General features: G+C 45.3%; 2 protein-coding genes across 2 annotated transcripts; both read right to left on the bottom strand.

The window, feature by feature from the left end:
• Positions 1 to 609: 609 nt before the first annotated feature.
• LOC147963178 (uncharacterized) lies at positions 610 to 1554 on the bottom strand. The gene has a single exon (XM_087528863.1). It carries the CDS (start codon positions 1513 to 1515, stop codon positions 610 to 612), a length of 906 nt encoding a protein of 301 aa, XP_087384989.1. The 5' UTR covers positions 1516 to 1554.
• Positions 1555 to 3708: 2154 nt separating this feature from the next.
• On the bottom strand, positions 3709 to 6522 carry LOC125512143 (two-component response regulator ORR23-like). The gene is made up of 4 exons (XM_087529495.1): positions 6405 to 6522; positions 6163 to 6315; positions 5347 to 5433; positions 3709 to 4061 (listed from the first exon to the last, which is right to left on the bottom strand). The coding sequence occupies exons 1-4, from the start codon at positions 6520 to 6522 to the stop codon at positions 3709 to 3711; spliced, it is 711 nt and encodes a 236-aa protein (XP_087385621.1).
• Between the last annotated feature and the right edge of the window lie 20599 nt (positions 6523 to 27121).

Genomic DNA, 27121 nt, shown 5'->3' with positions numbered 1-27121 from the left:
ATTATTCTATCCCTTTATCAAATATTTTCCTGCATTTTATACTGGAAGGCTGTAATATAATAGGTAGCTTCAGCCAGTTTTTGCAAAAGAATGCTTATTGCTTGGGAGAGCACAGATCGAACCATGATACATTTCTAGTCTCAGTGTTTTCTTCCTTGTAGCATGGACACGTGTTCTATGAGTAGATACATAATCCCAAGTGAGGAGAACATATAGTGAATACGCGGTCACATAATATTTTACTTGTTTCGAACATCGTGATGTGAACCATATGATAAGGTACCCTAAGATGCTTTGCCTTTAACATGTCTGACGGTGAGCACGAAAACATGTCTGATGGTGAGCACAGTGAAACTTTTACAGTATATGTTAAATACTCATATTCCCGTAAGCCGTGAAGTAATATCTAAACTAATCAGAAATGATGATCTTCACAAAGACATGAGCTGCAACTGAATATTATTCAATGCAAAGTACGTACAACAGATAAAATGTATGCAGCCACACGCTAAAAGTTTTTGTATCATTATTTTACAAAATTTAGTTCTCATATGTCGTAATGAAATAATAGTGCTCGCATATTTATTTTAGTACTACCGCGACAAAAATTTAAGTTCTCGCAAATTTTAGAAAGACAATGAAATAGAAAAATGCAGGCATGCTAATACTGAGAATAGTACATACCTTCTCACTCAGAAATTTGTTAAATTCATCCATATTTATCCCGTGCATCATCTCATCTGTTCCTAGTCCACCTGCACCTGATATGCCGGCTGTTTCAACAGTAGTACTATCCCTGCTGAAAAACTCACTGCCGAGGCCTTGAAGCTGCATTGCACCGGTCTGACCAGCAGCACCATCTCCTGAAATTTTTTGGGTCATCTCCACAGTTGCAGAATTCGTTATTCCTAGTGTAATGGCCATGGTTACAGCATTCTTCATTCCATGGGCCATGTCCGTGGTTGCGGTGTTTTGCATGTCCTCGCTCTCACCAAGGTAGCTTCTGAGGAGGTCTTCACCATCATCTAGAGGTGGAGTCAACATCCTTATCCCTCCAATGCTACAATCATAGATGAGTGGATATAACTGTGGTAGAAGCTCCTGTTGCCTTATATGGTTTTGATTATCCATGGCAAGCATCGTATTGCTTGGAAATAAATTCAAAGTGGGCATTGGCTGCTGTGCTGTTCGTGCAAGATTGGACGGTTGTGATGCACTAACCATGCTTCCATTTGCTAGAACTCCAACATGAGCACCATTACCATTAGTATAACCGTGACCATTATTAGTATTAGATGCTGGTTCCCTAAGAGCACCTCCACAAAGACTAGTCGTGCTGCCGTCATTTCCATGAAAACCATAACCAACTGGTGTTGCAATATTACTTAGCTGACTTGTTTGGTTAAGATTTATAGCTCCCTCAGATCCTATATTGAACTCGAAAGTTCCCTCACTATATTGAGATTTCGGATAGTCATTCAAAGAATTGTTATAGTGTGTTGGGATTGTGGGCATGGTTGAAAGCCAATCAGTTGAGCAGTCACCTTTGTTTTTCTGAAATTTCAAATATAGTGAAAACATTAATAAAGTATATGTATGGTAGTGGGGGTGGTGGTATAATTTCATGATCATATAGATGAAGCTAGGTTTCAGATTGAAGGAACATCAACTTGAAACGTACCTGCAGATGGATGCTGTCTTGATCTGTAGTTGCATTTTCACTATTGTCCTCCGTAATAAGTTCTCTCATATTTCTCGGAGTATAGTCTGCATTGTCGAAAGCAAAATATGCCAAGAGAGCTGAGCTTAGAAATTTGGAATGATCAATAGCACCAATACATGTGATTTGCTTATTTCATCCTAACATTCATAATTATTCGTAAACATGCGCCTTGACTGACATCCATGCTAATTATAATAAAAACATCACAACATTCTGAAGTGGGCAAAGAATAAGATAAAACATGCAAGGGCAATAGGTATATATTATTTTAAAGGCATGCATCGAACTTTGTTCTACTAAAATTAAATATTAAAATCATAGCAAAACGTTAGTGTTCATATTGTCACAGTATCATTTTGACTATACTGTGGTTACATGATATAGTGAGTTAGAGACAAATGTCGAATAAGGAAAAACACCAGATCCATCATATAGGGTGGTGCCCTCAATGTGCTATGAATGATGAAGATGCCTTCTAGGCCTTGGGTATATGACCCCATCACCTATACACTTTGGAAGGTTTTCGAAAGGGGTCAAGCAATTCATATAAATAAACAAGACATCGACTAACAAAAAACATACAAGTCTAAGATACCACACATTACAAACTAGTAGTAATCTAATTGTGCTTATCCAACCAAGCTCGAACATATATTCAAACCTAATGCCTCAAAGTGGTGATATGCATCTCGTGCACTGTATGTCATTGGTTCCTCCATGTCCTCCACAACAATTTTCATCTCGCATTGCTTCCACAAAGAGTGCACTTGTAGAGAAAGACATGTGACCTATTTGTGCTATATCAAGTATATGTCTCAACTAAATGAGACCAAAATAAATACTCATTTCATAATATATTTTGAATATCAACTACTAGATATTCACCTAATGTGTAGATCAATTGCCTCCGTCCATGGTATGCATCCTCTTATATATGAGGAAACTCCACATTGCAACCCTCTACATGCCACTCAATTTAGGATTCAACACTCAACTCCAAAACCGGTTCATGCACACCCTTTGCTTGCCAATTGTTTGACGAATCATCTCCCTGTTCGGTGGTCACTTGTTTTGATTGGGTTGTGCACTGACTTAGCGTTTTGCAACTATTTACATGTGGAACACACCCAACAATAGCTTATCCTCGAGCCCCATCAGCCTCCCTGCTCCCGTGATCACTAGTAGGTGCATGAAGATCTACACGAATCCGAGGTGAAGATGCACGATGCCACAGATGCTCATGTTCTTCCCCACCAAGGGGAAGAACACATGTGTTCACCAACAAGAACACGACCAGTTTGATGCAGGGGACATTGCCGCCCTATATTATCAGCAGGGTCCATGTGCTTGCTTGCCCTGCATATATCACAAATAACAAGGACATCACCGCCACGATCGCCAGGACCCGCCGCCTATGTTGTCGGCAACCTGACTGGGCTCACCATTGACTCTCTCTTTGGTTTGCGTGGGCAGCCGGAGTGGGTGGATAAAACTGGGGAAGAATGAACGTTCGGTTCCACCATTGAATGAAACTGCAGATCCAACAAGGGAACAAGCAATGGGCATGTATATTGTCCAGATCCAAGGAGGAAGGAGAGGAGGAGGATGTCAGCAAAGCAGAGAACAGGGCGGAGGACTACGCAGAAGAGGAGCAGAAGGACAATGAGAGAGAGAGAGAGAGAGAGAGAGAGAGAGAGAGAGAGAGAGAGAGAGAGAGAGAGAGAGAGAGAGCAGGTACTCCATCACAATATGGTAGGCGGGGCATTGGAGTTGAGGGTTGAATCCTAAACCGAGTGGTAGGTTGAGAGTCATAACTTGGACTTTTCATATATTCGTCATCCAGGGTGAACTCGCTAACATCAATTTGCATGCTCGCATGTAGTAAATGTGTATGCGGGTAGAACAAGTAGAAATAAATTATGTATGACACGATTACCATATATATGCCAACATGGAGGTATTTGAATAATACATTTTAATTAAAGTCACATACCTTTTGTTTCATTGAATCGGTTGGTGGCTCTGTGGAATAGTGCATGCTTATGTGCACTCCAGTGGAACTTGATCCCATTGGTGATCCTGCCCTCATAGCCCCCCTCATTGGAGTCGTCCAGTTCTATTGGTCTTTTCCCTGATTTGTCATCCCGATGGACAATGTGGTTGCTGTGAGAATCGGTGTTCATGGGGACAGCGGTAGGGGCGGTGTTGAGCCTCCGCGGGTTGACATGATGACAGATGTTGCGCATAACATCATCATGCAGGGGCTTGGTCAGGAAGTCACATGCACCTTCAATGAACCCCCTCCTCACCGTCTCTGTGGTCGCGTCGCCAGAGAACACTGTACAACGAATGCAAGTCTATTAGTACATATGTACAAACATGCGAGATTGATGAATATATGTGTGACCAGCGCTTTTCATTGTACGCATATATTAAGTACCAATAATCCCACACCTAGGTAAACTTACAAAATGTTTTACATAATCCTTCTCACTAATTTTCTCTCCCCTGAATTTCGCGCGCGGGGGCCCGTTAAACATGCAAAATATATTATGTACATCTAGCATTGCTCATTAAGTACAATAGTAACTTCTCCCTCGCTAAAAAAAGTAGTAATTGCTGGGAGCAATCCTACATCTACAGATGACTGCTGCAGAATTATTTTACAGGCTGTGTCAAGTATCAATTATACATCATTAGAGAGGGAGGGGACCTCTCTGAAGTTCAGGGGAGGTTAGTCCCTACGCAAAACTTCTGTAGGATTCGGATTTTCGCGCCCAATATGATCATCATTAAGGGCAAACACGTCATCATCAAGTCGATAGCTATCATCTTTCCTGCATCTTTGTCTTTTGGGACATCTAGTTTAGTCGTGTGCAGCAAGGCTTGACTCGCGAGCGTGCACGTATGTGATGGGAGCATGGGACAACAGCACTCATCTGCCATCAAAGATGGAAAGGTGAAAATTACCACAACACTCATCCTGCTTGCATGGATGGCAACAGGAAGAGGTACGCAACAAAAAACCGGGATGCTCGCCAACGAGAACCTGGTAACTGCAGTGCAGCCGTTACTGCTGGCAAAACAACAAAATGACTACAGCTGTTACTGCTGGAACTACGTTGGAGCCGACTCGTACGTGTCACGGCACCTTCAAGAACACCACTAACACTGAGTACATGCCTCGTTGGTTCTAGACTCTAAACTCCGTATGTACGTGCAGAACTTTCATGGCTTCCTCCCCTTAGGCCCAATCCTAATCTTCCACATATGTCTGCCAGTTAAACACTCAAAATATATTTACGTACGTCTAGCATTGCACATTAAGTACATTAGTAACTTCTCCCACACTAAAATAAAGTAGTAACTGCTGGGAGCAATCCTAAATCTACGGATGACTTCTGCAGAATTTATTTTACAGGCTGTGTCAAGTAGAGGGAGGGGACCTCTCTGAAATTGTGGGAGGTTAGTCCCTAGGCAAAGCTTCCGTAGGATTAGGATTTTCGCGCCCAATAGGATCGAGGCAATGCCAAAATTACAAGGGCAATCACGTCATATCATCATCCAATAATCCTAGACGCACGGAGCAATACAGGGTTTTCTGAGTGCCTTTTCCAGCTTGCCTTCCATGCAAGCAGGATGAGTGCTGTGGTAATTTGCACTTTTCTCTTTCACAGCAGAAGAGTGCTGTGGTCCGTTGCCCCCATCACCTACGTGCACACTCGCAGAGTCACCTTACTGCACAGGGACACGGCTAAACTAGTACGTCCCGAAAGAGAAAGATGCAGGAAGAAAGATGATAACTATCGACTTGATGATGACGCAGTGACTATATAGGGAGCAAAATGAGTGAATCTACACTCTAAAATATGTCTATATACATCTGTATGTGGTAGTCCATTTGAAATCTCTAAAAAGACAAATATTTAGGAACGGAGGGAGTAGTAGTTTAGCCGTGTCCGTGTGCAGTGAGGCTTAACTCTGCGAGCGTGCACGTAGGTGCTGGGGGCAACGGAGCACAGCACTCTTCTGCTGTGAAAGAGAAAAGTGCAAATTACCACAGCACTCATCCTGCTTGCATGGAAGGCAAGCAGGAAGAGGCACTCAGGAAAACCCTGCTGGGTGATCGAGGAGTCTCCTCGGCAGTGGTGTAGAAGTTGCTATCGGAAGCGGCCAGCTGGGTACTCACTGCTCAGCTCGGCAGAGGTCAATTCTAACCCGGAGGTTCGCCAACCAAGCTGGTAACTGCCGCCGTTACTGCTGGCCAAAAACAAAAGAAGAAAAACTACAGCCGTTACTGGTGGAACTACGTCGGAGCCAACTCAGAACATGCCTGTATCCATTCAAACTCTAAACTCCCTCTGTCCATGGATTGATCGATCTATTCTGTATGTTACGTGCAGAAAATATCATCAGGTGAATACATGTGGAGGACTTACATATGACAGGGTAATGATCCCTGGCCTGCTGGAGGAGGGTGAAACCATCGATTCCGTCCCCCCGGATGTGCGCCACCGTCAAGACGAGGTCAATCCCGTCCGGGTTCTCCTGTACCTCTCGCAGTGCTTCGGCCGGCGAGGCTTTTGTAGTCACTGCACGCACCAACAATGTGAGGTCGCCGGTATAGATATTGCAAAACCAGAAAAAAGAAACTGCAGCGATGACAAAGCGGACGAGGTACCTTGGTAGCCGCACCGCCTCAGTGTTTGGCTCATGGTCTCGAGGTGGATGGGGTCTTCATCCACAACGAGGACCCTAATCCCCTCGCCGGCGCCGGAGCCCAAGGCGGCGTTGTCCATCTCCGCTGCCGGTGTCACACTCGGTACCAAAGCCTCGGTTTTGCTTGTCCGTAATGAGTGGAGGGCATTCAGTAACTGGTGACTAGCTACCTTACTTTTATATACTATACTCCATACGTTACTTCTCTGATGAGGGTAAACCGGGTGGATGCAGCTAGGGCAGGCAGGACCTTTTGTGGTCCCGGTCACACGCGCACCACATTGTTATCTTTAAATCTTTTACTAGCAAAAGTGCCCATGCGTTGCAACGGGTGAAAAAAATCAATTCCTTTTTATGTCCTAGCTCAATAAATTGATTTAAAACAATGCTTAACATTGAATAATTCATGTTATAATAAGGTCTGAAGCAGAGCATCTCCACACTTCCACCGGAAGCCTGCCAAGGAGGGTCTCTTGTTTGTTTTTCTTCCCCATGAAAAGGTGCAAATGAAACATACAACTACTTGCAGTCACGAATCCTCATGGTGCTAATAATATTTCTACTTCTACACAGTAAAATCATTGTATTTCTTCAACATGAAACTACATAATAATATTTCGGACGCGTCTAGGCAGCAACTGAGTGCTGGGTAAGGATCCCTCGCAATCTGCCAGATTTGGAAAGTTCTGGTCCCCCCAGCAAAAAAGGAAACTTCTGGTCCCCCCAATGTATACGCGCGCGCGATGGGAGGACGAGACTGGTGGCCACCATCTCTCCTCCAACCTGCCCCTCCCTCGCAATCACGTGCTTCCCCTCCTCTTCTGCCCCATCTTTCTCTCCCAAGGAACCATTCTCTCCACCTGCTCCCCCATATCTCCCCTTCTTCTACTCCAAGGAAACCTCCTGCCTACACATCGCCATGGATCTGAAACACTAGAGCTTCGAAAAAAGATCAACTGAAAGATCAACTGTTTTCTGTGAATAGAGGTGCGTTTTTTACCCTTCTCCCTGTTCTTTCTTCATGGTGGATCTCCCACAACCTTCACCCCCAACCCCCTGCCACTCCCCTCCCCCTACCATATGTCCAAGATAAGTCTTCTCTATGCTCTGTTGTTCTTCTGTAGAGAAGGAGAAAGAGGATAAAAAAGTAAGCAACGAGATCTGTGATGAGTAGGCAAATGTATTGCAAAGCACGAGCAAACAAGTTCAACATATTTAGGGCAAACAAATCTGGTGCACATTGTAGGCAATAAACACAGAAAGTGCAAAAACCAGAATAGTTTTCTAATTCTTGAAGGCAAAGTAGATGTGATAGATGTATTTCTTAGGATTTTTTGAGCAAGAGTATGCATCAATGGTAGGCAATTGTTGTTTAAAATGTAAGCAACTAGGAAAAAATATTAAGACTAGCGTTTCTGTTTCGAGCAAAAAAATAACATGGGGACAGCATGTCAGGTTGGTGGGCAATTGTTGTTAAAAATGCAATCAACTAGGTTCATGTTCTTACTAGCATCTTTGTTTCAAGCAATTGTGTGTCAGGTGAGTAGGCAACTGTTGCCAACAATGCAAGCAACTATAGAAAAATGTGTCAGTATGAGCAAGATCAGGACTGTCCAGGCATGCCACCTGTTACCACATTACTCATGGCAAGTATGCATGTGCTTAGGCAAAAGTAATGTGCATGGTGAGCAAAGTGTTTGTTGTTTGTTCCCTTGTGCTTGTGCTTGTGCTGCCCAACTATGATGGAAAAATGCTATGTTCAAAGATTGTGATAACGGTACCTTGAGCTTGTGGTTGGTGCCACCTTCTGCTGCTCCAGCTCACGACCTTAACGAAGTGGAAAAAAACAAGGCGAAAACCATGGGACGGTTGTGCTCATGACATTGAAACACATGGGGTGAAGAACCCCAATTAAAGAAGCAGAACTGGTCATAATTTGAGGAACAAAAACACAAAACAAGTCATTTAGTAGTTATACTACTACAAATATATCAACACTTTCCAATACATTTGCAAACTAGAGATTCACTGGGATTGTCATCTTATGTTCTTCTGATAATACTCCCACTCAACATTCATCTGCACCTCTTTCCCCCTTACCCTGATTTCTCCACCTGAAAAAAAAGAAAAACGTTTATTTGTCATCTCTGATTCTGTTGTATTGATTGGTGCATGCAAAATATGAAATAAGACATTGTGTGTTGATTGATTTTGTTGCCTGAAGTTGATGTATTATTCCTACTTATTTCGTCAGTAGTTGATTCCATCTTCTAACTTGTGTGTTTGTTATTTGCCAATTATGCAGGAGATGATTGACCTTAACGAATTGCCGGATGACCTTAATTGGGACTTGCCAGCCAATGTTGGAGTGAACAACATTGAGCCCATGTACTGCACACAACCTTCTAACCATGAGTTCGTGTCTGACTCTCCAAACCCTCCAACCATGTAGAATGTTGCTGACCCTGCCATGCAAGCAATGCACACAGAAGAGCACACACTTGATGACACAGATACTTTGGGTGCAACAGGTGGGACTGCTGGGCATGAGGGTGCAGGGGGAGACGCTGACAACGATGATGAAGTGTGGTCCCAGCCAAAGGAACCTTCATTAGGTACAAGGTTTGATACTTTGCAAAGTGCAAGAGAACACTATAATGCTTATGCTCAGCATGTGGGTTTTTCAATCAAGATGAACACTTCCAGACGGTCTACTGTTACTGGCGAAATAGACAAGTACCAGTTTGTTTGTAACAAGTTTCGCAAACCCAAAAACGATGACCACGGTACTGTGACCGCACCTAGCGTTGAAATGCTAGAAGATCCTTCTGAAGGTGGGAATGATGATCATGGAGAAGACAATGTAATTGTGTTTGCTGATGATGATGCTGATAAAAAGAAGAAGAGGAAGAAACAGAAAAGAGAAAAGATAATACAGACTGGGTGCAAAGCCAAGATGATAGTAAAATTGATTGATGACCGTTGGGAGGTCACTTATTTTATTGCTGATCATAACCATCCATTGATTGAGAAACCTTCTTGACTAAATATTTGCGATCGCACCAGGGCATACCACCAGAAGAGAAGTTGTTCCTAAAAAACCTTCATAATTGCAACTTAACTACAGGTGAGTGGGTGCCAGTAGAAAAAAGTTGCTTGGATTCAGTGTTTTACTGCTTTGCATATGATAGGCGATAACAATATTAGTGCAACGAAAACTAGTTACACAAGTTTCCGATTATTAAGTCAGACTATTTGTGGATGGTAGACAAATTATTGGCTGGTTCTTGATGCTCTGTCTTTTTCAAGATTTCTAGCAAACTGTTGTAAAAAAATGCAAGCAACTAGATTTGGTTGAAAAGTAGATATATTTCTTAGTGATGTTTCTGTTTTTCTGTTTTGAGCATGAGTATGGAGCATGAGTAGGCAACTGTTGTCACAAATGCAAGCAACTAAAAAATTCAGTGTTTTATTGCTTTGCATATGGTAGGCGACAAACAATAGTAGTGCGACGAAAAACTAGTTACGTAAGTTTCTCATTGTTGAGGCAGGCTATTGTGGATGATAGACAACTATTGTCTGGTTCTTGATGCTCTGAGTTTTTTAAGATTTCTAGCAACTGTTGTAAAAAAATACAAGCAACTAGATGTGGTTGAAAAAGTAGATATATTTCTTACTAACATTTCTGTATTTCTGTTTTGAGCATCAAGAACTAGCATGAGTAGGCAAACTGTTGGCACATATGCAAACAACTAATTTTTTTTTGGTGGCAGTTATATATTTCCTACTGGCATAACTGCTTGAATTCAAAAAAGTGTGTGTCAGGGGTGGTAAGCAAAATGTCGTCAAAAAAGTGGTTTCTGATTGCCTACATATGCTATGAGCAGAGACATGCATTTCATTGCGGTTACATATCATGCCATGTTGGCTGTTAATAAAACAAATTCAACTAAAAATGCCTGAAAAAAGACTAGTGGTCTCCATTTTTAGCGAGTCTTGTGCCCTAGGGTTTTAATTTGCCTATCATTTTCCTATTGGGGAGGTTCTAAATCGCCCAACCTTGTTTTTCTTTTTTGAGCAGGCCGAATGATGCACATCATGTCGGATTACTACGGCACAGAGTTGATTGTTCCTTATACACTACTGTAATCAGCTACTTTGCCATCTGCCAGTTCTTTGCCGTCCGCTTGCGGACGACAAAGAAGCTCTTTGCCATCAGCTTCCAGAAAGCAGACGGCAAAGAACTGGCTGATGGGAAAGAGCAAATTTGCCATCAGCCAGTTCTTTGCCGTCTGCTAGCGGACGGCAAAGATTCTTTGCCGTCGGCTAGCGGATGGCAAAGAGGGAGGGGGGCCCCACTGACGAGCTGCAACAAAAAACCTAACGCCCCCCCTCTTTGCCGTCCGCTAGCGGACGGCAAAGAGCAAGAAGGCGGACGGCAAAGGGTGGCTGACGACAAAGATGGAGGGCCCCACGTAACGTTAACGGCCGCGCCCCACACCCCCTCTCTCTCTTTCTTTCTCTCACCACCCCGCCGCCGCCCCGTCGCCCCACCCCGCCGCCGCCCCGTCGCCCCACCCCGCCACCACCCCGCCGCCGCCCCGTCGCCCCACCACCCCGCCGCCGCCCCGGCGCCCCCCCGCCCCGTCGCCCCCGTCGCCCCCGCCGCCCCCGCCGCCCTGCCGTCTGGGCACTGCCACGCCCCGGCGCCCCGGCACCTCCGCGCCCCGCCGCCCCGGCCGGGCCCGGCGCCGCCGCCCCAGGCCGCCCCGCCCCCCTCCTCCGCCGCCCCAGGCCGCACCGCCCCCCTCCTCCACCCAGGTGAGTCTCTGCTTCCTTTTTTTCTTTTTTTCTTTTTTTTAGTTTTAGGTTTATGTTTAGTTTAGATTTAGTTTTAGTTTTAGGTTTATAGGTTTAGTTTTAGTTTAGTTTTAGGTTTAGATTTAGTTTTTTTTTCCTTTTTCTGTTTTTTTAGTTTTAGGTTTAGGTTTAGTTTAGTTTTAGGAAAGAAGAAGAAGAGAAAAAGAGGAGAGGAGAAGAAGAAGAAGGGGAGGAGGAGAAGAAAAAAGAAGAAGAGGAAGAAGAAGAAGAAAAAAGAGGAGAGGAGGAGAAGAAGAAGAGGAAAAAGGAAAGGAGGAGGAGGAAGAAGAAGAAGAAGAAGAAGAAGAAGAAGAAGAAGAAGAAGAAGGAAGAAAAGGAAGAAGAGGAAGAAGAAGAAAAGGAAAAAAACCCGACCCGACACGGTACCCAGACCCCGACCCGCGGCACCCCAACACGACACCCCGACCCCGAGACCCCGACCCCGACACCCCGACCCCGAGACCCCGACCCCGACACCCCGACCCCGACCCCGACCCCGACACCCCGACCCCGAGCCTGACCCGACACCCTGACCCCGACACCCCGACCCCGATCGACCCCGACACCCCGACCCCGATCGACCCCGACACCCCGACCCCCCGAGCCTGACCCGACACCCCGACCCCGAGCCTGACCTGACACCCTGACCCCGACACCACACCCCGACCCCGAAACAACACCCCGACACCGACACGGCACTACCCCGACATCGACACGACACCCCGACCCCCCGACCCTGAAACAGCACCCCGACCCCGACACGGCACCCCGACACCGACAGGACACCCCGACCCCCGACACCTCCCGAAAAGGTGTTCTTTGGCCTTCCAGAGGCCGACGGGGTCATATATTTGTGAATTATTAGTTAGGTCATATATTTTTCGATTTTGTTATGAAAAACATCATATATAATTGTGTTGATCGTGTAGTTTGAAATGTGCAGTTGTTTCATCGCTGCAAGGTTTGGTGTTCGACGACCTCGTCGTGCATTTGATGAGCTCTGCCCCTTCGTTCGTGGGTGAGCACAAATGACAAGTCCTCCTCCCCCATTAATTATTTGATCTATTCCGATGAAACTTGATAGCTAGCTATATATGTGTCTTGAATCATCAGTATGCGTAACCAATATGTGTCTCCCGTTCGAAAGCGTCATAGTTATAAATATGCATGCATTTGCATATTTATAACCTTGATTCTTTCGAATTGTCCAACGCTATCCATGGACAGCCCGAGTATGTGTAGATTGGGTTCGTTTTCCCATATGCTTTGCTCCGGATCCGACGCATATATTTCGTCAGTGCCTCCCCTGTTGTTCTCCAGGTACACATCCTATCTGTTTATTGCAGAGACGTGTATCAGGAGAACAGCGGGGAGGTGCTGCCAAAATTTTGTGTCGGATCCGGAGCATAGCATGGGAAAATGAACCCAATCTACACATACACGGGTGGGATTAGGACCTATCATTACCTATTAGAGTGTAGGTTGCATGGACGTAATAAAATTGACAAAGTAGATCAACTGATGAATATATACATGGTGAATTACATATATAACTGTTGTGTGTCCAGTAGCTCTGAAAGTCAAGATGAGTGACCGTGCGTGGATGTATACCGGTCACTGGTCAGAACAAATGGAGCGCTGAATGGTTCACAAAAACTAAGGGGTTTGTGCAAGCCGCATTTGCAAATGGCCAAAAGAAAACCTGGTGCCCCTGTTTCCGGTGCGGCAATTGGGAAAAGAAGACAGAGGCTGAAATGGGCAAACACCTGCAGAAGAGTGGTTTTACGCCCGATTATACGGTGTGGACATTTCATGGTGAGTCTGCCCAACGTGACCGAGCTGAGGTGGATCGTCGTCGCACCGACGAGCATGGTACCGGGATGGAAAACATGGTGCAAGGCTATGATGATGCTCGGGATTCGGACGAGGAGATGGAGGAATCTGCAAAGGCCTTCAATGAAATGTTGGAGTCTTCAAAACGTCCGCTCCACGAGCACACTGAGCTTTGTCAGTTGGATGCCATCTCACAAGTAATGGCTCTGAAGGCTCAGTTCAACTTGGGCAGAGAATGCTATGACGCAATTATGACAATATTTGGACGCTTTCTACCCAAAGGCCATGTAATGCCTGCAAACCTGTACCAGTCGAACAAAATCCTCCGTGCACTGAAGATGCCCTATGAGAAGATACATGCCTATGAGAAAGGATGTGCCTTATTTAGGCTTGACTATGCGGACTTGAACTATTGTCCCATTTGCAAGTCTTCCAGGTATATTGTGGTAGACAACGGTATGGGTGAGAAGACACAGACCAAAATCCCCGTTAGTGTTCTTCGGTATATGCCAATCGTATCAAGACTTCAACGTCTTTTCATGGTCGAAGAGACGGCCAAACAGATGACATGGCACAAAACAGGCAAAAGAACCGAACTAGATGCAGATGGGAATCTGATGATGGTACACACATCGGATGGTGTTGCGTGGAAAAAGTTTGATGAATTACATGCTGACAAAACGGCAGATCCGAGGCATCCTCGAGTCGGCATCAGCACGGATGGGTTCAGTGTGTTTGGTATGACGGCAGCCCAATACAGTTGTTGGCCCATATTTGTCTTTCCACTCAATCTCCCCCCCCGGACAGATTATGCAAAGAAAGAACATTTTCCTTACGTTGATAATTCCGGGACCCAACTATCCGGGCAAAAATATGAATGTGTACATGCAGCCGCTTAAGGACGAATTGCAAGAAGCCTGGGATAATGGGTTCAAGACATACGACGCCTTTAGCAAACGGAACTTCATAATGCGTGTCTGGTACATGTACTCGACGCATGACTTGCCGGCGTATGCGCTATTCGTTGGCTGGTGTGTGCATGGAAGGTTCCCGTGCCCCACATGCAAGGGAGCTCTTGAGTTTCGTTGGCTTCAGGCCGGTCGCAAGTTTTCTTGCTTCGACATGCATAGACAGTTCCTGGATCCTCGCCATAAGTTCAGGAAAGACAAGAAGAACTTCATCAGGGGTAGAGTTGTCAAAAACTCTGCACCACCTGCATTGACAGGCCAACAGACCCTGGATCAGTTAAACGCTCTCGAGCCAGATCCACAATGTCCAGGGTACTTCAAGGGGTATAATACTAAGCACGCGTGGACTCACAAAACATGCTTATGGGATCTGCCTTACTTCAAAGACCTCCTTTGCCCACACAACATCGACGTGATGCACACTGAGAAGAATATCGCCGAGGCACTTTTTGGTACATTGTTCGGCATAGATGGGAAGTCAAAGGATAATACTAAGGCTAGAGTCGATCTGGAGGCGCTATGTGATAGGCCGTTACAAAACATGAAAGAACCGAAAGGAAAGCAGAACTGGACGAAGCCAAAGGCATGGTTCAATCTTGGAAGGCCAGCTATGAGGGAAATTCTCTTGTGGGTGCAACAGCAGTTGATGTTCCCCGATGGGTATGCAGCGAATCTAAAGAGGGGAGCGAATCTTGATAAACTGAAGATATTTGGTCTCAAGAGTCATGATTGGCACATATGGATTGAGCGGGTAATGCCGGTGATGTTGCGTGGCTTCATCCCTGAGGATGAATGGCTAGTACTGGCAGAACTCAGCTATTTCTTCCGTGTTCTTTGTGCGAAAGAACTATCGCCTGGCGTGCTAGAAGAAATGGAAGAGTTGGCGCCGGAGTTGATCTGCAAGTTAGAGAAGATCTTTCCACCGGGATTCTTTAATCCAATGCAGCATTTGATTTTGCATCTCCCGACCGAGGCAAGATTGGGGGGGGGGGCGTGCAAAATCGTTGGTGCTACCCAACTGAGAGGATGCAGAAGACGCTTTGAGAAAAATGTAAAAATAAATGTAGAATTGAAGCATCGATGGCTGAGGCATTCATCACAGAGGAGGCGGCAAACTTCGTAACAACGCACTACGAAGCCAAAAATCGTCATTTGCATAATCCGAAGCCTCGGTACAATGCTGACGAGCCTAAAAAGGGTGGATCCAACCTCAGCCTATTCAAAGGGAATCTCGCACCAGCTAGTGTTTCACATCCAGTATCTTTGGATAACGAAGAATGGCGGACCATTTCGTTGTATATCTTCAACAACCTGATAGAAGTGTGGCCGTACATCGAGTAAGTTCTCGGTACATTGTTTTGCAACTTCTATTTCCTTTGAACTACTCTTATTCCTGGATATGTCATACAGTCGATACGTCGCCATATTCTCGTATGGAGCGGAGATCCAAAAGGATTCCGTCGAAGAGTATGAGCTTCTCGCAAAGCAAGGAGGTGGCTATCCCGGTTTCATCTCTTGGTTCAAACAAACGGTAATTTCTATTAGACAATTTCATTTCATTCGCTAATTTGTGCATAATGCAACAATCCTTTCATATTAAACTTGTAGGCTAATTCAGAGTCTATGGACGCCGAATTGAGACAAGTCGCTAATGGTTTTGACTATAAGGTCCGTTCATTTGACAAGTACGACATCAACGGGTATCGCTTTCGTACCTATGGCAAAGAGCTATCTATGGCCGACCGAAAGTCTACAAATTGTTGTGTATCTGCTATCGGCGAAGGAGGTACCGAGTATTATGGGAGAGTTGAAGCAATTTATGAACTTCTCTTCTATGGTGAAAACCCACCGAATGTCGTAGTCTTCAAATGTTATTGGTTTCAGCCGAAGGAGACTAGAAGGACTCATGAACATATAGGGCTAGTTGAAATCAACCAAAGCACTCATTTAGATGTTCCTGATGTCTATATTATGGCTCAACAGGCGACCCAAGTATTCTATCTACCGTGGGCCTGCCAAACTAATCCAAATCTGAAAGGTTGGGATGTCGTTTATGAAGTGCCGCCACGTGCTAGACTTTCTCCCCCAAAGGAAGAGGATTATGAACCTCACATTAACCCAAACACATATGAAGGAGAATTCTTCCAAGAGACACGTCTTTCCAAAAAGCGTTTCAAGAACCGCTATACTTCACCCCAAAACATTGAAGTAGACAGCGACAATGAATCCGACATCACCCCAGAGGAGGAACAAGAAGAGCCGGAACAAGAAGAGGTTACTGCTGCGGATGACCTGTCAATGCTTGACCGATTACATCAAGGTGGCCTTGCACATGTTGATGCCAATGAACCCTATGAGCCCATCATTGATTATAGTGATGATGATGATTATGCATTTATTGATGATACTGATCGAGATTATTAGTAGTGTCAGGTATTCAATTTTTTTATGTTGTACTTGATGATGATACACTTAAGTGATATACATATTATTATTCATGTCGGTACTTTTTTTATGTTGTACTAATTTCATTTATTCTTTGTCATGGCAGGTGTTGAAAGATGGTGGGCGCTGGTCGGGAGCGCGCCGAGGCCCCTTCTTCGTCGGCGCGTGGTGCGAGGTCTTCCATTCCACACGCACCTCTCCGCCGAGCGTTGCTGGACAGTATGGCGACACCGCCGGGCCCTTCTTCATCGACCGCGGTGCCCAACAGGGGACGAGGTAAGAAGAAGAGAGGAGGTGGAGCACGTGGTCGCGGGAGAGGAGGTAGGGTGACTCTTACTACGCCTTCCTCGCCACCGCCCCCAGCTGTTTCACCCGAGCACGTGACTGCTAGGGTGGACTCGTCTGAGGAGGAGGCTGCATGGACTCCGGTCCACGAGCCTCCGGTCCACGAGTCTTCGGCCCATGAGCCTCGGGTCGACGGGCCTTCGGCCCACGAGACCCCGGAGGAGCACACGTCTGGATGGGGTACCTGGTCGGGTCAGCCTGAGGAAGGCGGGGAGCCGAGTGGCCATGCTGATGATGGCGGGGAGCCGACTGATGAGGAGGGGGAGGAGGGGGGCAACGTCTACCAGCGTGGTGCTACACGGCTCCCGTCCGTGCCGGCGACCCGCGAGCAGAGGTGGTTGATTTTCCCTGATGGGGAGAGGTAAGTGCATTTAATCTTTTTGTACCTTCTGCATTCACGTTTCTTCAAATAACTGATGTGTTGGCCTTGTCATGCTGCAGGGGTTGGGACCACCATGAAAGTGTCCGCCGGCCCAACTCCGTCCTTGGAGTTCTGATTCGGCAAAACTTCCCGGGGTTTGTCACGTTGCCTGGTGAGGGTCGGCTTCCAGAGGTTGGATTGACTTGGGAGCACTACTTGGCTGCCCCGGCCCCGCCGGGTGAGATTATCGATGGTGTCTTGTGCAAGACGAGGGCAGACGTCGTGATCAGAAAGTTCTGGGTAATTGCTCCTTTACACAATTAAAAATCTTCAACTAGCTAGTTATTAATTGTACTAATCAATATTGTCTCATTTGATTGCAGACATTCTACAGGTGTGAGGAGGGATACGAGGAGGAGGCGGATCATGTTATCCACAAGGAGTGCAAGCGCCTACTTCAGAACTTACGGCATGAGGTTCGGGTGCAGGTTGTTCGAGACTACTACGCCGGGCGTGGTATCAAGAAGCCCAAGCAGGAGTGCCGCGATAAGTTCTTGAGTAAGGACAAGTACATGAAGGTAATTCTTAAGGCCTTGTACTTACTTCCATCATTTAGTAATTCATAGCCTTAGCGCTCAAGTTTCTATTTGCTAACTTAGGCCCCTCCGAGATGGTGTGCGGATCGGATGGATTGTTGGGAGGTGTTGGTCAATGCGTGGTGCTCAGAAGAATGGCTGGCCACCCACAAAGAGGCCAAGGACAAACGTGCCCAAATGGAAGGTGTGCCACACCACCAAGGCAGCTCCAACTTATTTCATTACGGGGGGAACTGGGTATGTGGTTTGCTTCATGATTCATGCAATTCATTCATCATGCTAGCTTTAGCCCTTTAATTACTAATTTACTTTGTTTCTCTCTTTCAGGCATGCTAAAATAAGGCGGATAAGGTGCCAGAGGTGTACGACCTGTATGCCATGGCCCACACTGGCCCTTACAAGAAAGTCAAGGCATTCTCTGCGTCTGACCTCGATGATCCAAAGAACTTCACCAACATCTCCGCCCACGACAAGCTCGTGCAATATAGAGATCAGGGGAAGGCGAGGAAAGGGGAGGACTTTAACCCGAGCCAGGGTCCCATTGATACAAAGCTGCTGCTGATATCTGGTGGCGGGAGGTCCCATGGCTCCATAGCCATGGGAGATGGACTTATCCGTTGTCCTAGCACTCTCCCGGAGATCAAGGCGCGCCAGTCGAGCTCCGCTCCTGAGATAAGGCCTCGTGAACGGCCAATCCAACTCGCCTTCAAGGTTAGTTATACGTACTCAGCTATCTTTCTCCATTACATTGTGTGCGCTTCCATCAATGATTACAAATGGTCATGTGAGTGGTGTTGCAGGTTGCTATACAGAGTGAGAGAGATAGAACGGAGAAACTTCTGGTGGAGGCGGCGGAGAGGCAGTGGGAGTTGGAGGAGAAGACGACAAAGATGTTGGAGGAGGAGAGGGCACAAAATGACATGCAGGCAAGGGCCATGTACGAGCTCCTTGTGGTAAGTTTCTTCTGCAGATTACTTGCTAGTCTTAACATTTGAGTCTCATTACTAACTAGTATGACTCTGTTGTGAAAACCAAATGTGCAGTCTGTGTGCGAGAAGTCCAGTCAGACCGCTCCGCCGATGCCAGTGATTGCTCCTGGGAGCACGGTGAGTTTAATTTGAATGGACATTACTTGCCAGTCTTAACATTTGAGTGTCATAATGCTAACGAGACATTGGAAATGATCTTTGGTGCAGCTTAACTCCAGAAACGCATCGCACGATCCTTCTCCAGCTACCGGCGCGAGCCAGCCCTCTCCCACACCTCCGTGATCACGGTAAGTTTCTCTAGTGTTTTGCTTAACAAATGCATAAAGACCTAGACTTAGCTTTATTTCCTCCAATATGCTTACCATAATGACCTAGAGTTAGCTTCTTTTCCTCCAAAATGACTTAATAAGCTTACTGACCTCATAAACCATCCATTCTACCTAAGTTAGCTCTAAAACGATATGTACTTAGCTTACTTATGTCAAAAATTGCATAATTAACTTAGTTAGCTCATAAACGATCCATTTTACCTAAGTTAGCTCTAAAATGACTCATTTTACCTTAGTTAGCTTATAATTGATCCAATTTATCCAAGTTAGCTCTAAAATGACCCATTTTACATAGATTAGCTCCTAAATGATCCATTTTACCTACGTTAGCTTTAAAATGACCCATTTCACCTAGGTTAGCTCCAAAATGACCCATTTCACCTAGGTTAGCTCCAAAATGACCCATCTTACCTAGGTTAGCTTATAAATGATCCAGTTTATCCAAGTTAGCTCTAAAATGACCCAATTTACCTAGAGTAGCTCCTAAACGACCCATTTCACCTAAGTTAGCTAAAAACGATCCATTTCACCTAAATTAGCTCTTAAATGATCCATTTCACCTAAGTTTGCTCAAAAACGATCCATTTCACCTTAGTTAGCTCAAAAACGATCCATTTCACCTTAGTTAGTTCAAAAACGTGGCATTTCACCTTAGTTAGCTCATAAACGACCCATTTCAACTAAGTTAGCTCAAAAACGATCCATTTTACCTTAGTTAGCTCAAAAACAATCCATTTCACCTTAGTTAGCTCAAAAACGATCCATTTCACCTTAGTTAGCTCAAAAATGATGCCCTTCACCTTAGTTAGCTCATAAACAACACATTTCAACTAAGTTAGCTCATAAATGATACATTCCAACTAAGTTAGCTCATAAACAACCCATTTAAACTTACTTAGCTCATAAATGATCCATTCCACCTAAGTTAGGTCATAAATGACATATACTTCTTGTTATAGTCTTCTTCTTGTTCTATTCACCTATTTCTAACTTCATATTTACCATTTTGCAGATTTCACTCACTTCATGGAAGCTAGCTTGCAAGGATGGAGTGCATGATTTTTCTTTGCTAAAACTTTGCATTGTATCTAGCTTGCTGTGATAGAACTTGCTATGTTGATGAAACTTTTGTTGGGGAACGTTGCAGAAAACAAAAAATTTCCTACTCGTTTCACCAAGATCCATCTAGGAGTTCATCTAGCAACGAGTATTCAGATTTCATCTACATACCTTTGTAGATCGTGAGCGGAAGCGTTCATTAGAATGGGGATGAAGTAGTCGTACACGACGTGATCCAAATCACCGATGACAAGCGCCGAACGGACGGCACCTCCGCGTTCAACACACGTACGGGACGGGAGACGTCTCCTCCTTCTTGATCCAGCAAGGGAAGAGGAGAGGTTGATGAAGATCCAGCAGCACGACGGCGTGGTGGTGGATGCAGGGCGTCACAGTTGCAGGGCTTCGCCTATACAACGAGAGAGAGACGTAACGGGGAGAGAGGGAGGCGCCAGGGGCTGGTGTATGAAGTCCTCCCTCTCCTCAACTATATATAGGGGTGCTAGGGGAGCGCCGGCCCTAGGAGATAGAATCTCCTAGGGGGGGCGGCGGCCTAGGGTGGGGGCTTGCCCCCCAGGCAAGGTGGCGCCCCCTTTAGGGTTTCCCCCAAAGCCCTAGCCGCATGGGCCCTTAGGGGATGGCGCCCCAGCCCACTATGGGCTGGGTCCCCTCCCACTTCAGCCCATGGGGCCCTCCGGGATAGGTGGCCCCACCCGGTGGACCCCCAGGACCCTTCCGGTGGTCCCGGTACAATACCGAGTACCCCGAAACTTGTCCCGATGGCCGAAACTGCACTTCCTATATATAATTCTTTACCTCCGGACTATTCCGGAACTCCTCGTGACGTCCAGGATCTCATCCGGGACTCCGAACAACATTCGGGTTACTGCATATACATATCTTCACAACCCTAGCGTCACCGAACCTTAAGTGTGTAGACCCTACGGGTTCGGGAGACAAGCAGACATGACCGAGACGCCTCTCCGGTCAATAACCAACAGCGGGATCTGGATACCCATGTTGGCTCCCACATACTCCACGATGATTTCATCGGATGAACCACGATGTCGAGGATTAAACAACCCCGTATGCAATTCCCTTTGTCAATCGATATGTTACTTGCCCGAGATTCGATCGTCGGTATCCCAATACCTCGTTCAATATCGTTACCGGCAAGTCACTTTACTCGTACCGTAATGCATGATCCCGTGACCAGACACTTGGTCACTTTGAGCTCATTATGATGATGCATTACCGAGTGGGCCCAGTGATACCTCTCCGTCATACGGAGTGACAAATCCCAGTCTTGATCTATGTCAACCCAACAGACACTTTCGGAGATACCCGTAGTCTACCTTTATAGTCACCCAGTTACGTTGTGACGTTTGGTATACCCAAAGCACTCCTACGGTATCCGGGAGTTACACGATCTCATGGTCTAAGGAAAAGATACTTGACATTGCAAAACTCTAGCAAACGAACTACACGATCTTTATGCTATGTTTAGGATTGGGTCTTGTCCATCACATCATTCTCCTAATGATGTGATCCCGTTATCAATGACATCCAATGTCCATAGTCAGGAAACCATGACTATCTGTTGATCAACGGGCTAGTCAACTAGAGGCTCACTAGGGACATGTTGGTGTCTGTTATTCACACATGTACTACGATTTCCGGATAATACAATTATAGCATGAATAAAGACAATTATCATGAACAAGGAAATATAATAATAATGCTTTTATTATTGCCTCTAGGGCATATTTCCAACAGTCTCCCACTTGCACTAGAGTCAATAATCTAGTTACATTGTGATGAATCGAACACCCATGGAATTCTGGTGTTGATCATGTTTTGCCCTAGGGAGAGGTTTAGTCAACGGATCTGCTACATTCAGGTCCGTATGTACTTTAGAAATCTCTATGTCTCCATCTTGAACATTTTCACGAATGGAGTTGAAGCGACGCTTGATGTGCCTTGTCTTCTTGTGAAACCTGGGCTCCTTGGCAAGTGCAATAGCTCCAGTGTTGTCACAAAAGAGTTTGATTGGCCCCGACGCATTGGGTATGACTCCTAGGTCGGTGATGAACTCCTTCACCCATATTGCTTCATGTGCTGCCTCCGAGGCTGCCATGTACTCCGCTTCACATGTAGATCCCGCCACGACGCTTTGCTTGCAACTGCACCAGCTTACTGCTCCACCATTCAAAATATACACGTATCCGGTTTGCGACTTAGAGTCATCCAGATCTGTGTCGAAGCTAGCGCCGACGTAACCCTTTACGACGAGCTCTTCGTCACCTCCATAAACGAGAAACATTTCCTTAGTCCTTTTCAGGTACTTCAGGATATTCTTGACCGTTGTCCAGTGTTCCTTGCCGGGATTACTTTGGTATCTTCCTACCAAACTTACGACAAGGTTTACATCAGGTCTGGTACACAGCATGGCATACATAATAGAACCTATGGCTGAGGCATAGGGGATGACACTCATATCTTCTATCTCTTCTGCCATGGTCGGACATTGAGCAGAGCTCAATTTCACACCTTGCAACATAGGCAAGAACCCCTTCTTAGACTGATCCATATTGAACTTCTTCAATATCTTATCAAGGTATGTGCTTTGTGAAAGACCTATGAGGCGTCTCAATCTATCTCTATAGATTTTGATGCCTAATATATAAGCAGCTTCTCCAAGGTCCTTCATTGAAAAACTCTTATTCAAGTAGGCCTTGATGCTGTCCAAGAGTTCTATATCATTTCCCATCAAAAGTATGTCATCTACATATAGTATGAGAAATGCTACAAAGCTCCCACTCACTTTCTTGTAAATGCAGGCTTCTCCATAAGTCTGCATAAACCCAAACGCTTTGATCATCTCATCAAAGCGAATGTTCCAACTCCGAGATGCTTGCACCAGCCCATAAATCGAGCGTTGGAGCTTGCACACCTTGTCAGCATTCTTAGGATCGACAAAACCTTCCGGCTGCATCATATACAATTCTTCCTTAAGGAAACCATTAAGGAATGCCGTTTTGACGTCCATTTGCCATATTTCATAATCGTAAAATGCGGCAATTGCTAACATGATTCGGACGGACTTTAGCTTCGCTACCGGTGAGAAAGTCTCATCATAGTCAACCCCTTGAACTTGTCGATAACCCTTAGCGACAAGCCGAGCTTTATAGATGGTCACATTACCATCCGCGTCTGTCTTCTTCTTAAAGATCCATTTATTTTCTATGGCTCGCCGTTCAACGGGCAAGTCAGTCAAAGTCCATACTTCGTTTTCATACATGGATCCTATCTCGGATTTCATGGCTTCTAGCCATTTGTCGGAATCCGGGCCCGCCATCGCTTCTTCATAGTTTGAAGGTTCACCGTTGTCTAACAACATGATTTCCAAGACAGGGTTGCCGTACCACTCTGGTGCGGAACGTGTCCTTGTGGACCTTCGAATTTCAGTAGGAACTTGATCAAAAGTATCTTGATCATTATCATTAACATCCTCTCTAGTCGGTGCAGGCACCTCAGGAACATTTTCTTGAGTTGTGCCATTCTCCGGTTCAAGAGGTAATACTTCATCAAGTTCCACTTTCCTCCCACTTACTTCTTTCGAGAGAAACTCTTTCTCCAGAAAGGATCCATTCCTGGCAACAAAGATCTTGCCTTCGGATCTGAGGTAGAAGGTATACCCAACAGTTTCTTTAGGGTATCCTATGAAGACGCATTTTTCCGATTTGGGTTCGAGCTTTTCAGGTTGAAGTTTCTTGACATAAGCATCGCATCCCCAAACTTTCAGAAACGACAACTTAGGTTTCTTCCCAAACCATAATTCAAACGGTGTCGTCTCAACGGATTTCGACGGAGCCCTATTTAAAGTGAATGCAGCAGTCTCTAAAGCATAGCCCCAAAAAGATAGCGGTAAATCGGTAAGAGACATCATAGACCGCACCATATCTAATAGAGTGCGATTACGACGTTCGGACACACCATTACGCTGAGGTGTTCCAGGCGGCGTGAGTTGTGAAACTATTCCACATTTTCTTAAGTGTGTGCCAAATTCGTGACTCAAGTATTCTCCTCCACGATCTGATCGTAGAAACTTGATTCTCCTGTCACGTTGATTCTCAACCTCACTCTGAAATTCCTTGAACTTTTCAAAGGTTTCAGATTTGTGTTTCATTAAGTAAATATATCCATATCTACTCAAATCATCAGTGAGGGTGAGAACATAACGATAGCCACCGCGAGCCTCAACACTCATTGGACCGCACACATCAGTATGTATGATTTCCAATAAGTTGGTTGCTCGCTCCATTGTTCCTGAGAACGGAGTCTTGGTCATTTTACCCATAAGGCATGGTTCGCACGTGTCAAATGATTCATAATCAAGAGACTCTAAAAGTCCATCTGCATGGAGCTTCTTCATGCGTTTGACGCCTATGTGACCAAGGCGGAAGTGCCACAAGTATGTGGGACTATCATTATCAACCTTACATCTTTTGGTACTCACACTATGAACATGTGTAGCATTACGTTCGAGATTCATAAAGAATAAACCATTCACCATAGGAGCATGACCATAAAACATCTCTCTCATATAAATAGAACAACCATTATTCTCGGATTTAAATGAGTAGCCATCTCGAATTAAACGAGATCCTGATACAATGTTCATGCTCAAAGCTGGCAATAAATAACAATTATTCAGGTTTAAAACTAATCCCGTAGGTAAATGAAGAGGCAGCGTGCCGACGGCGATCACATCGACTTTGGAACCATTCCCGACGCGCATCGTCACCTCGTCCTTCGCCAGTCTCCGCTTATTCCGTAGTTCCTGCTGTGAGTTACAAATGTGAGCAACTGCACCGGTATTAAATACCCAAGAGCTACTACGATTACTGGTAAGGTACACATCAATTACATGTATATCACATATACCTTTTGTTTTGCCGGCCTTCTTGTCTGCTAAGTATTTGGGGCAGTTCCGCTTCCAGTGACCATTTCCCTTGCAATAAAAGCACTCAGTCTCGGGCTTGGGTCCATTCTTTGGCTTCTTCCCGGCAGCTTGCTTGCCGGGCGCGGCAACTTCCTTGCCGTCCTTCTTGAAGTTCTTTTTACCCTTGCCTTTCTTGAACTTAGTGGTTTTATTGACCATCAACACTTGATGTTCCTTCTTAACTTCTACCTCCGCTGATTTCAGCATTGAAAACAACTCAGGAATGGTCTTTTGCATCCCCTGCATGTTGAAGTTCATCACAAAGCTCTTGTAGCTTGGTGGAAGCGACTGGAGGATTCTGTCAATGACCGCATCATCCGGGAGATTAACTCCCAGCTGTGTCAAGCGGTTATGCAACCCAGACATAGTGAGTATGTGCTCACTGACAGAACTATTCTCCTCCATCTTACAGCTGAAGAACTTGTCGGAGACTTCATATCTCTCGACCCGGGCATGAGCTTGGAAAACCATTTTCAGCTCTTCGAACATCTCATATGCTCCGTGTCTCTCAAAACGCTTTTGGAGCCCCGGCTCTAAACTGTAAAGCATGCCGCACTGAACCAGGGAGTAGTCATCAGCACGTGTCTGCCAAGCGTTCATAACGTCTTGGTTCTGTGGAGCGGGAGGGTCACCTAGCGGTGCTTGTAGGACATAATCTTTCTTGGCAGCTATGAGGATGATCCTCAGGTTCCGGACCCAGTCCGTATAGTTGCTGCCATCGTCTTTCAGCTTGGTTTTCTCTAGGAACGCGTTGAAGTTGAGGACTACGTTGGCCATTTGATCTACAAGACATATTGTAAATATTTTAGACTAAGTTCATGATAATTAAGTTCATCTAATAAAATTATTAATGAACTCCCACTTAGATTAGACATCCCTCTAGTCATCTAAGTATTACATGATCCGAGTTAACTAGACCGTGTCCGATCATCACGTGAGACGGACTAGTCAACGTCGGTGAACATCTTCATGTTGATCGTATCTTCTATACGACTCATGCTCGACCTTTCGGTCTTTTGTGTTCCGAGGCCATGTCTATACACATGTTAGGCTCGTCAAGTTAACCCTAAGTGTATTGCTGTGTAAAACTGTCTTACACCCGTTGTATGTGAACGTAAGGATCTATCACACCCGATCATCACGTGGTGCTTCAAAACGACGAACTTTAGCAACGGTGCACAGTTAGGGGGGAACACTCCTTGAAATTGTTATGAGGGATCATCTTATTTACTACCGTCGTTCTAAGTAAACAAGATGCAAAAACATGATAAACATCACATGCAATCAAATAATAAACGTGACATGATATGGCCAATATCACATAGCTCCTTTGATCTTCATCTTGGGGCTCTATGATCATATTGTCACCGGCTTGACACCATGATCTCCATCATCATGATCTCCATCATCGTGCCTCCATGAAGTTGCTCGCCAACTATTACTTCTACTACTATGGCTAACGCGTTTAGCAATAATGTAAAGTAATTTACATGGCGTTTCTCAATGACTCGCAGGTCATATAAAAATAATAATGACAACTCCTATGGCTCCTGCCGGTTGTCATACTCATCGACATGCAAGTCGTGATTCCTATTACAATAGCATGAACATCTCATACATCACATATAGATCATTCATCATTCATCACAACTTTGGCCATATCATATCACAAACCACTTGCTGCAAAAACAAGTTAGACGTCCTCTAATTGTTGTTGCAAGTTTTACATGGCTGAATTAGGGTTCTAGCAAGAACGTCTTCTTACCTACATTAAAGCCACAACGTGATTTGTCAACTTCTATTTACCCTTCATAAGGACCCTGTTCATCGAATCCGCTCCAACTAAAGTGGGAGAGACAGACACCCGCCAGCCACCTTATGCAACTAGT

Source organism: Triticum urartu, chromosome 6A (assembly GCF_056163025.1).
Source record: "Triticum urartu cultivar PI428250 chromosome 6A, HENAU_Tu73, whole genome shotgun sequence".
Taxonomy (NCBI): Eukaryota; Viridiplantae; Streptophyta; class Magnoliopsida; order Poales; family Poaceae; genus Triticum; species Triticum urartu.
Note: the sequence above shows the minus strand (reverse complement) of the source record. Positions and strands in the feature narration are given on the sequence as shown.

Bases quoted from the DNA above. Each gene is read 5' to 3' on its own strand.
- LOC147963178 (XM_087528863.1), bottom strand. From the start codon at position 1,515: ATGCCCACAATCCCAACACACTATAACAATTCTTTGAATGACTATCCG.
- LOC125512143 (XM_087529495.1), bottom strand. From the start codon at position 6,522: ATGGACAACGCCGCCTTGGGCTCCGGCGCCGGCGAGGGGATTAGGGTC. The intron at 6,316-6,404 runs GTACCTCGTCCG...TGGTGCGTGCAG, and splicing joins GAGGCGGTGCGGCTACCAAG to TGACTACAAAAGCCTCGCCG. The intron at 4,062-5,346 runs GCAAGCTGGAAA...TTCGTTGTACAG, and splicing joins TCATCCTGCTTGCATGGAAG to TGTTCTCTGGCGACGCGACC.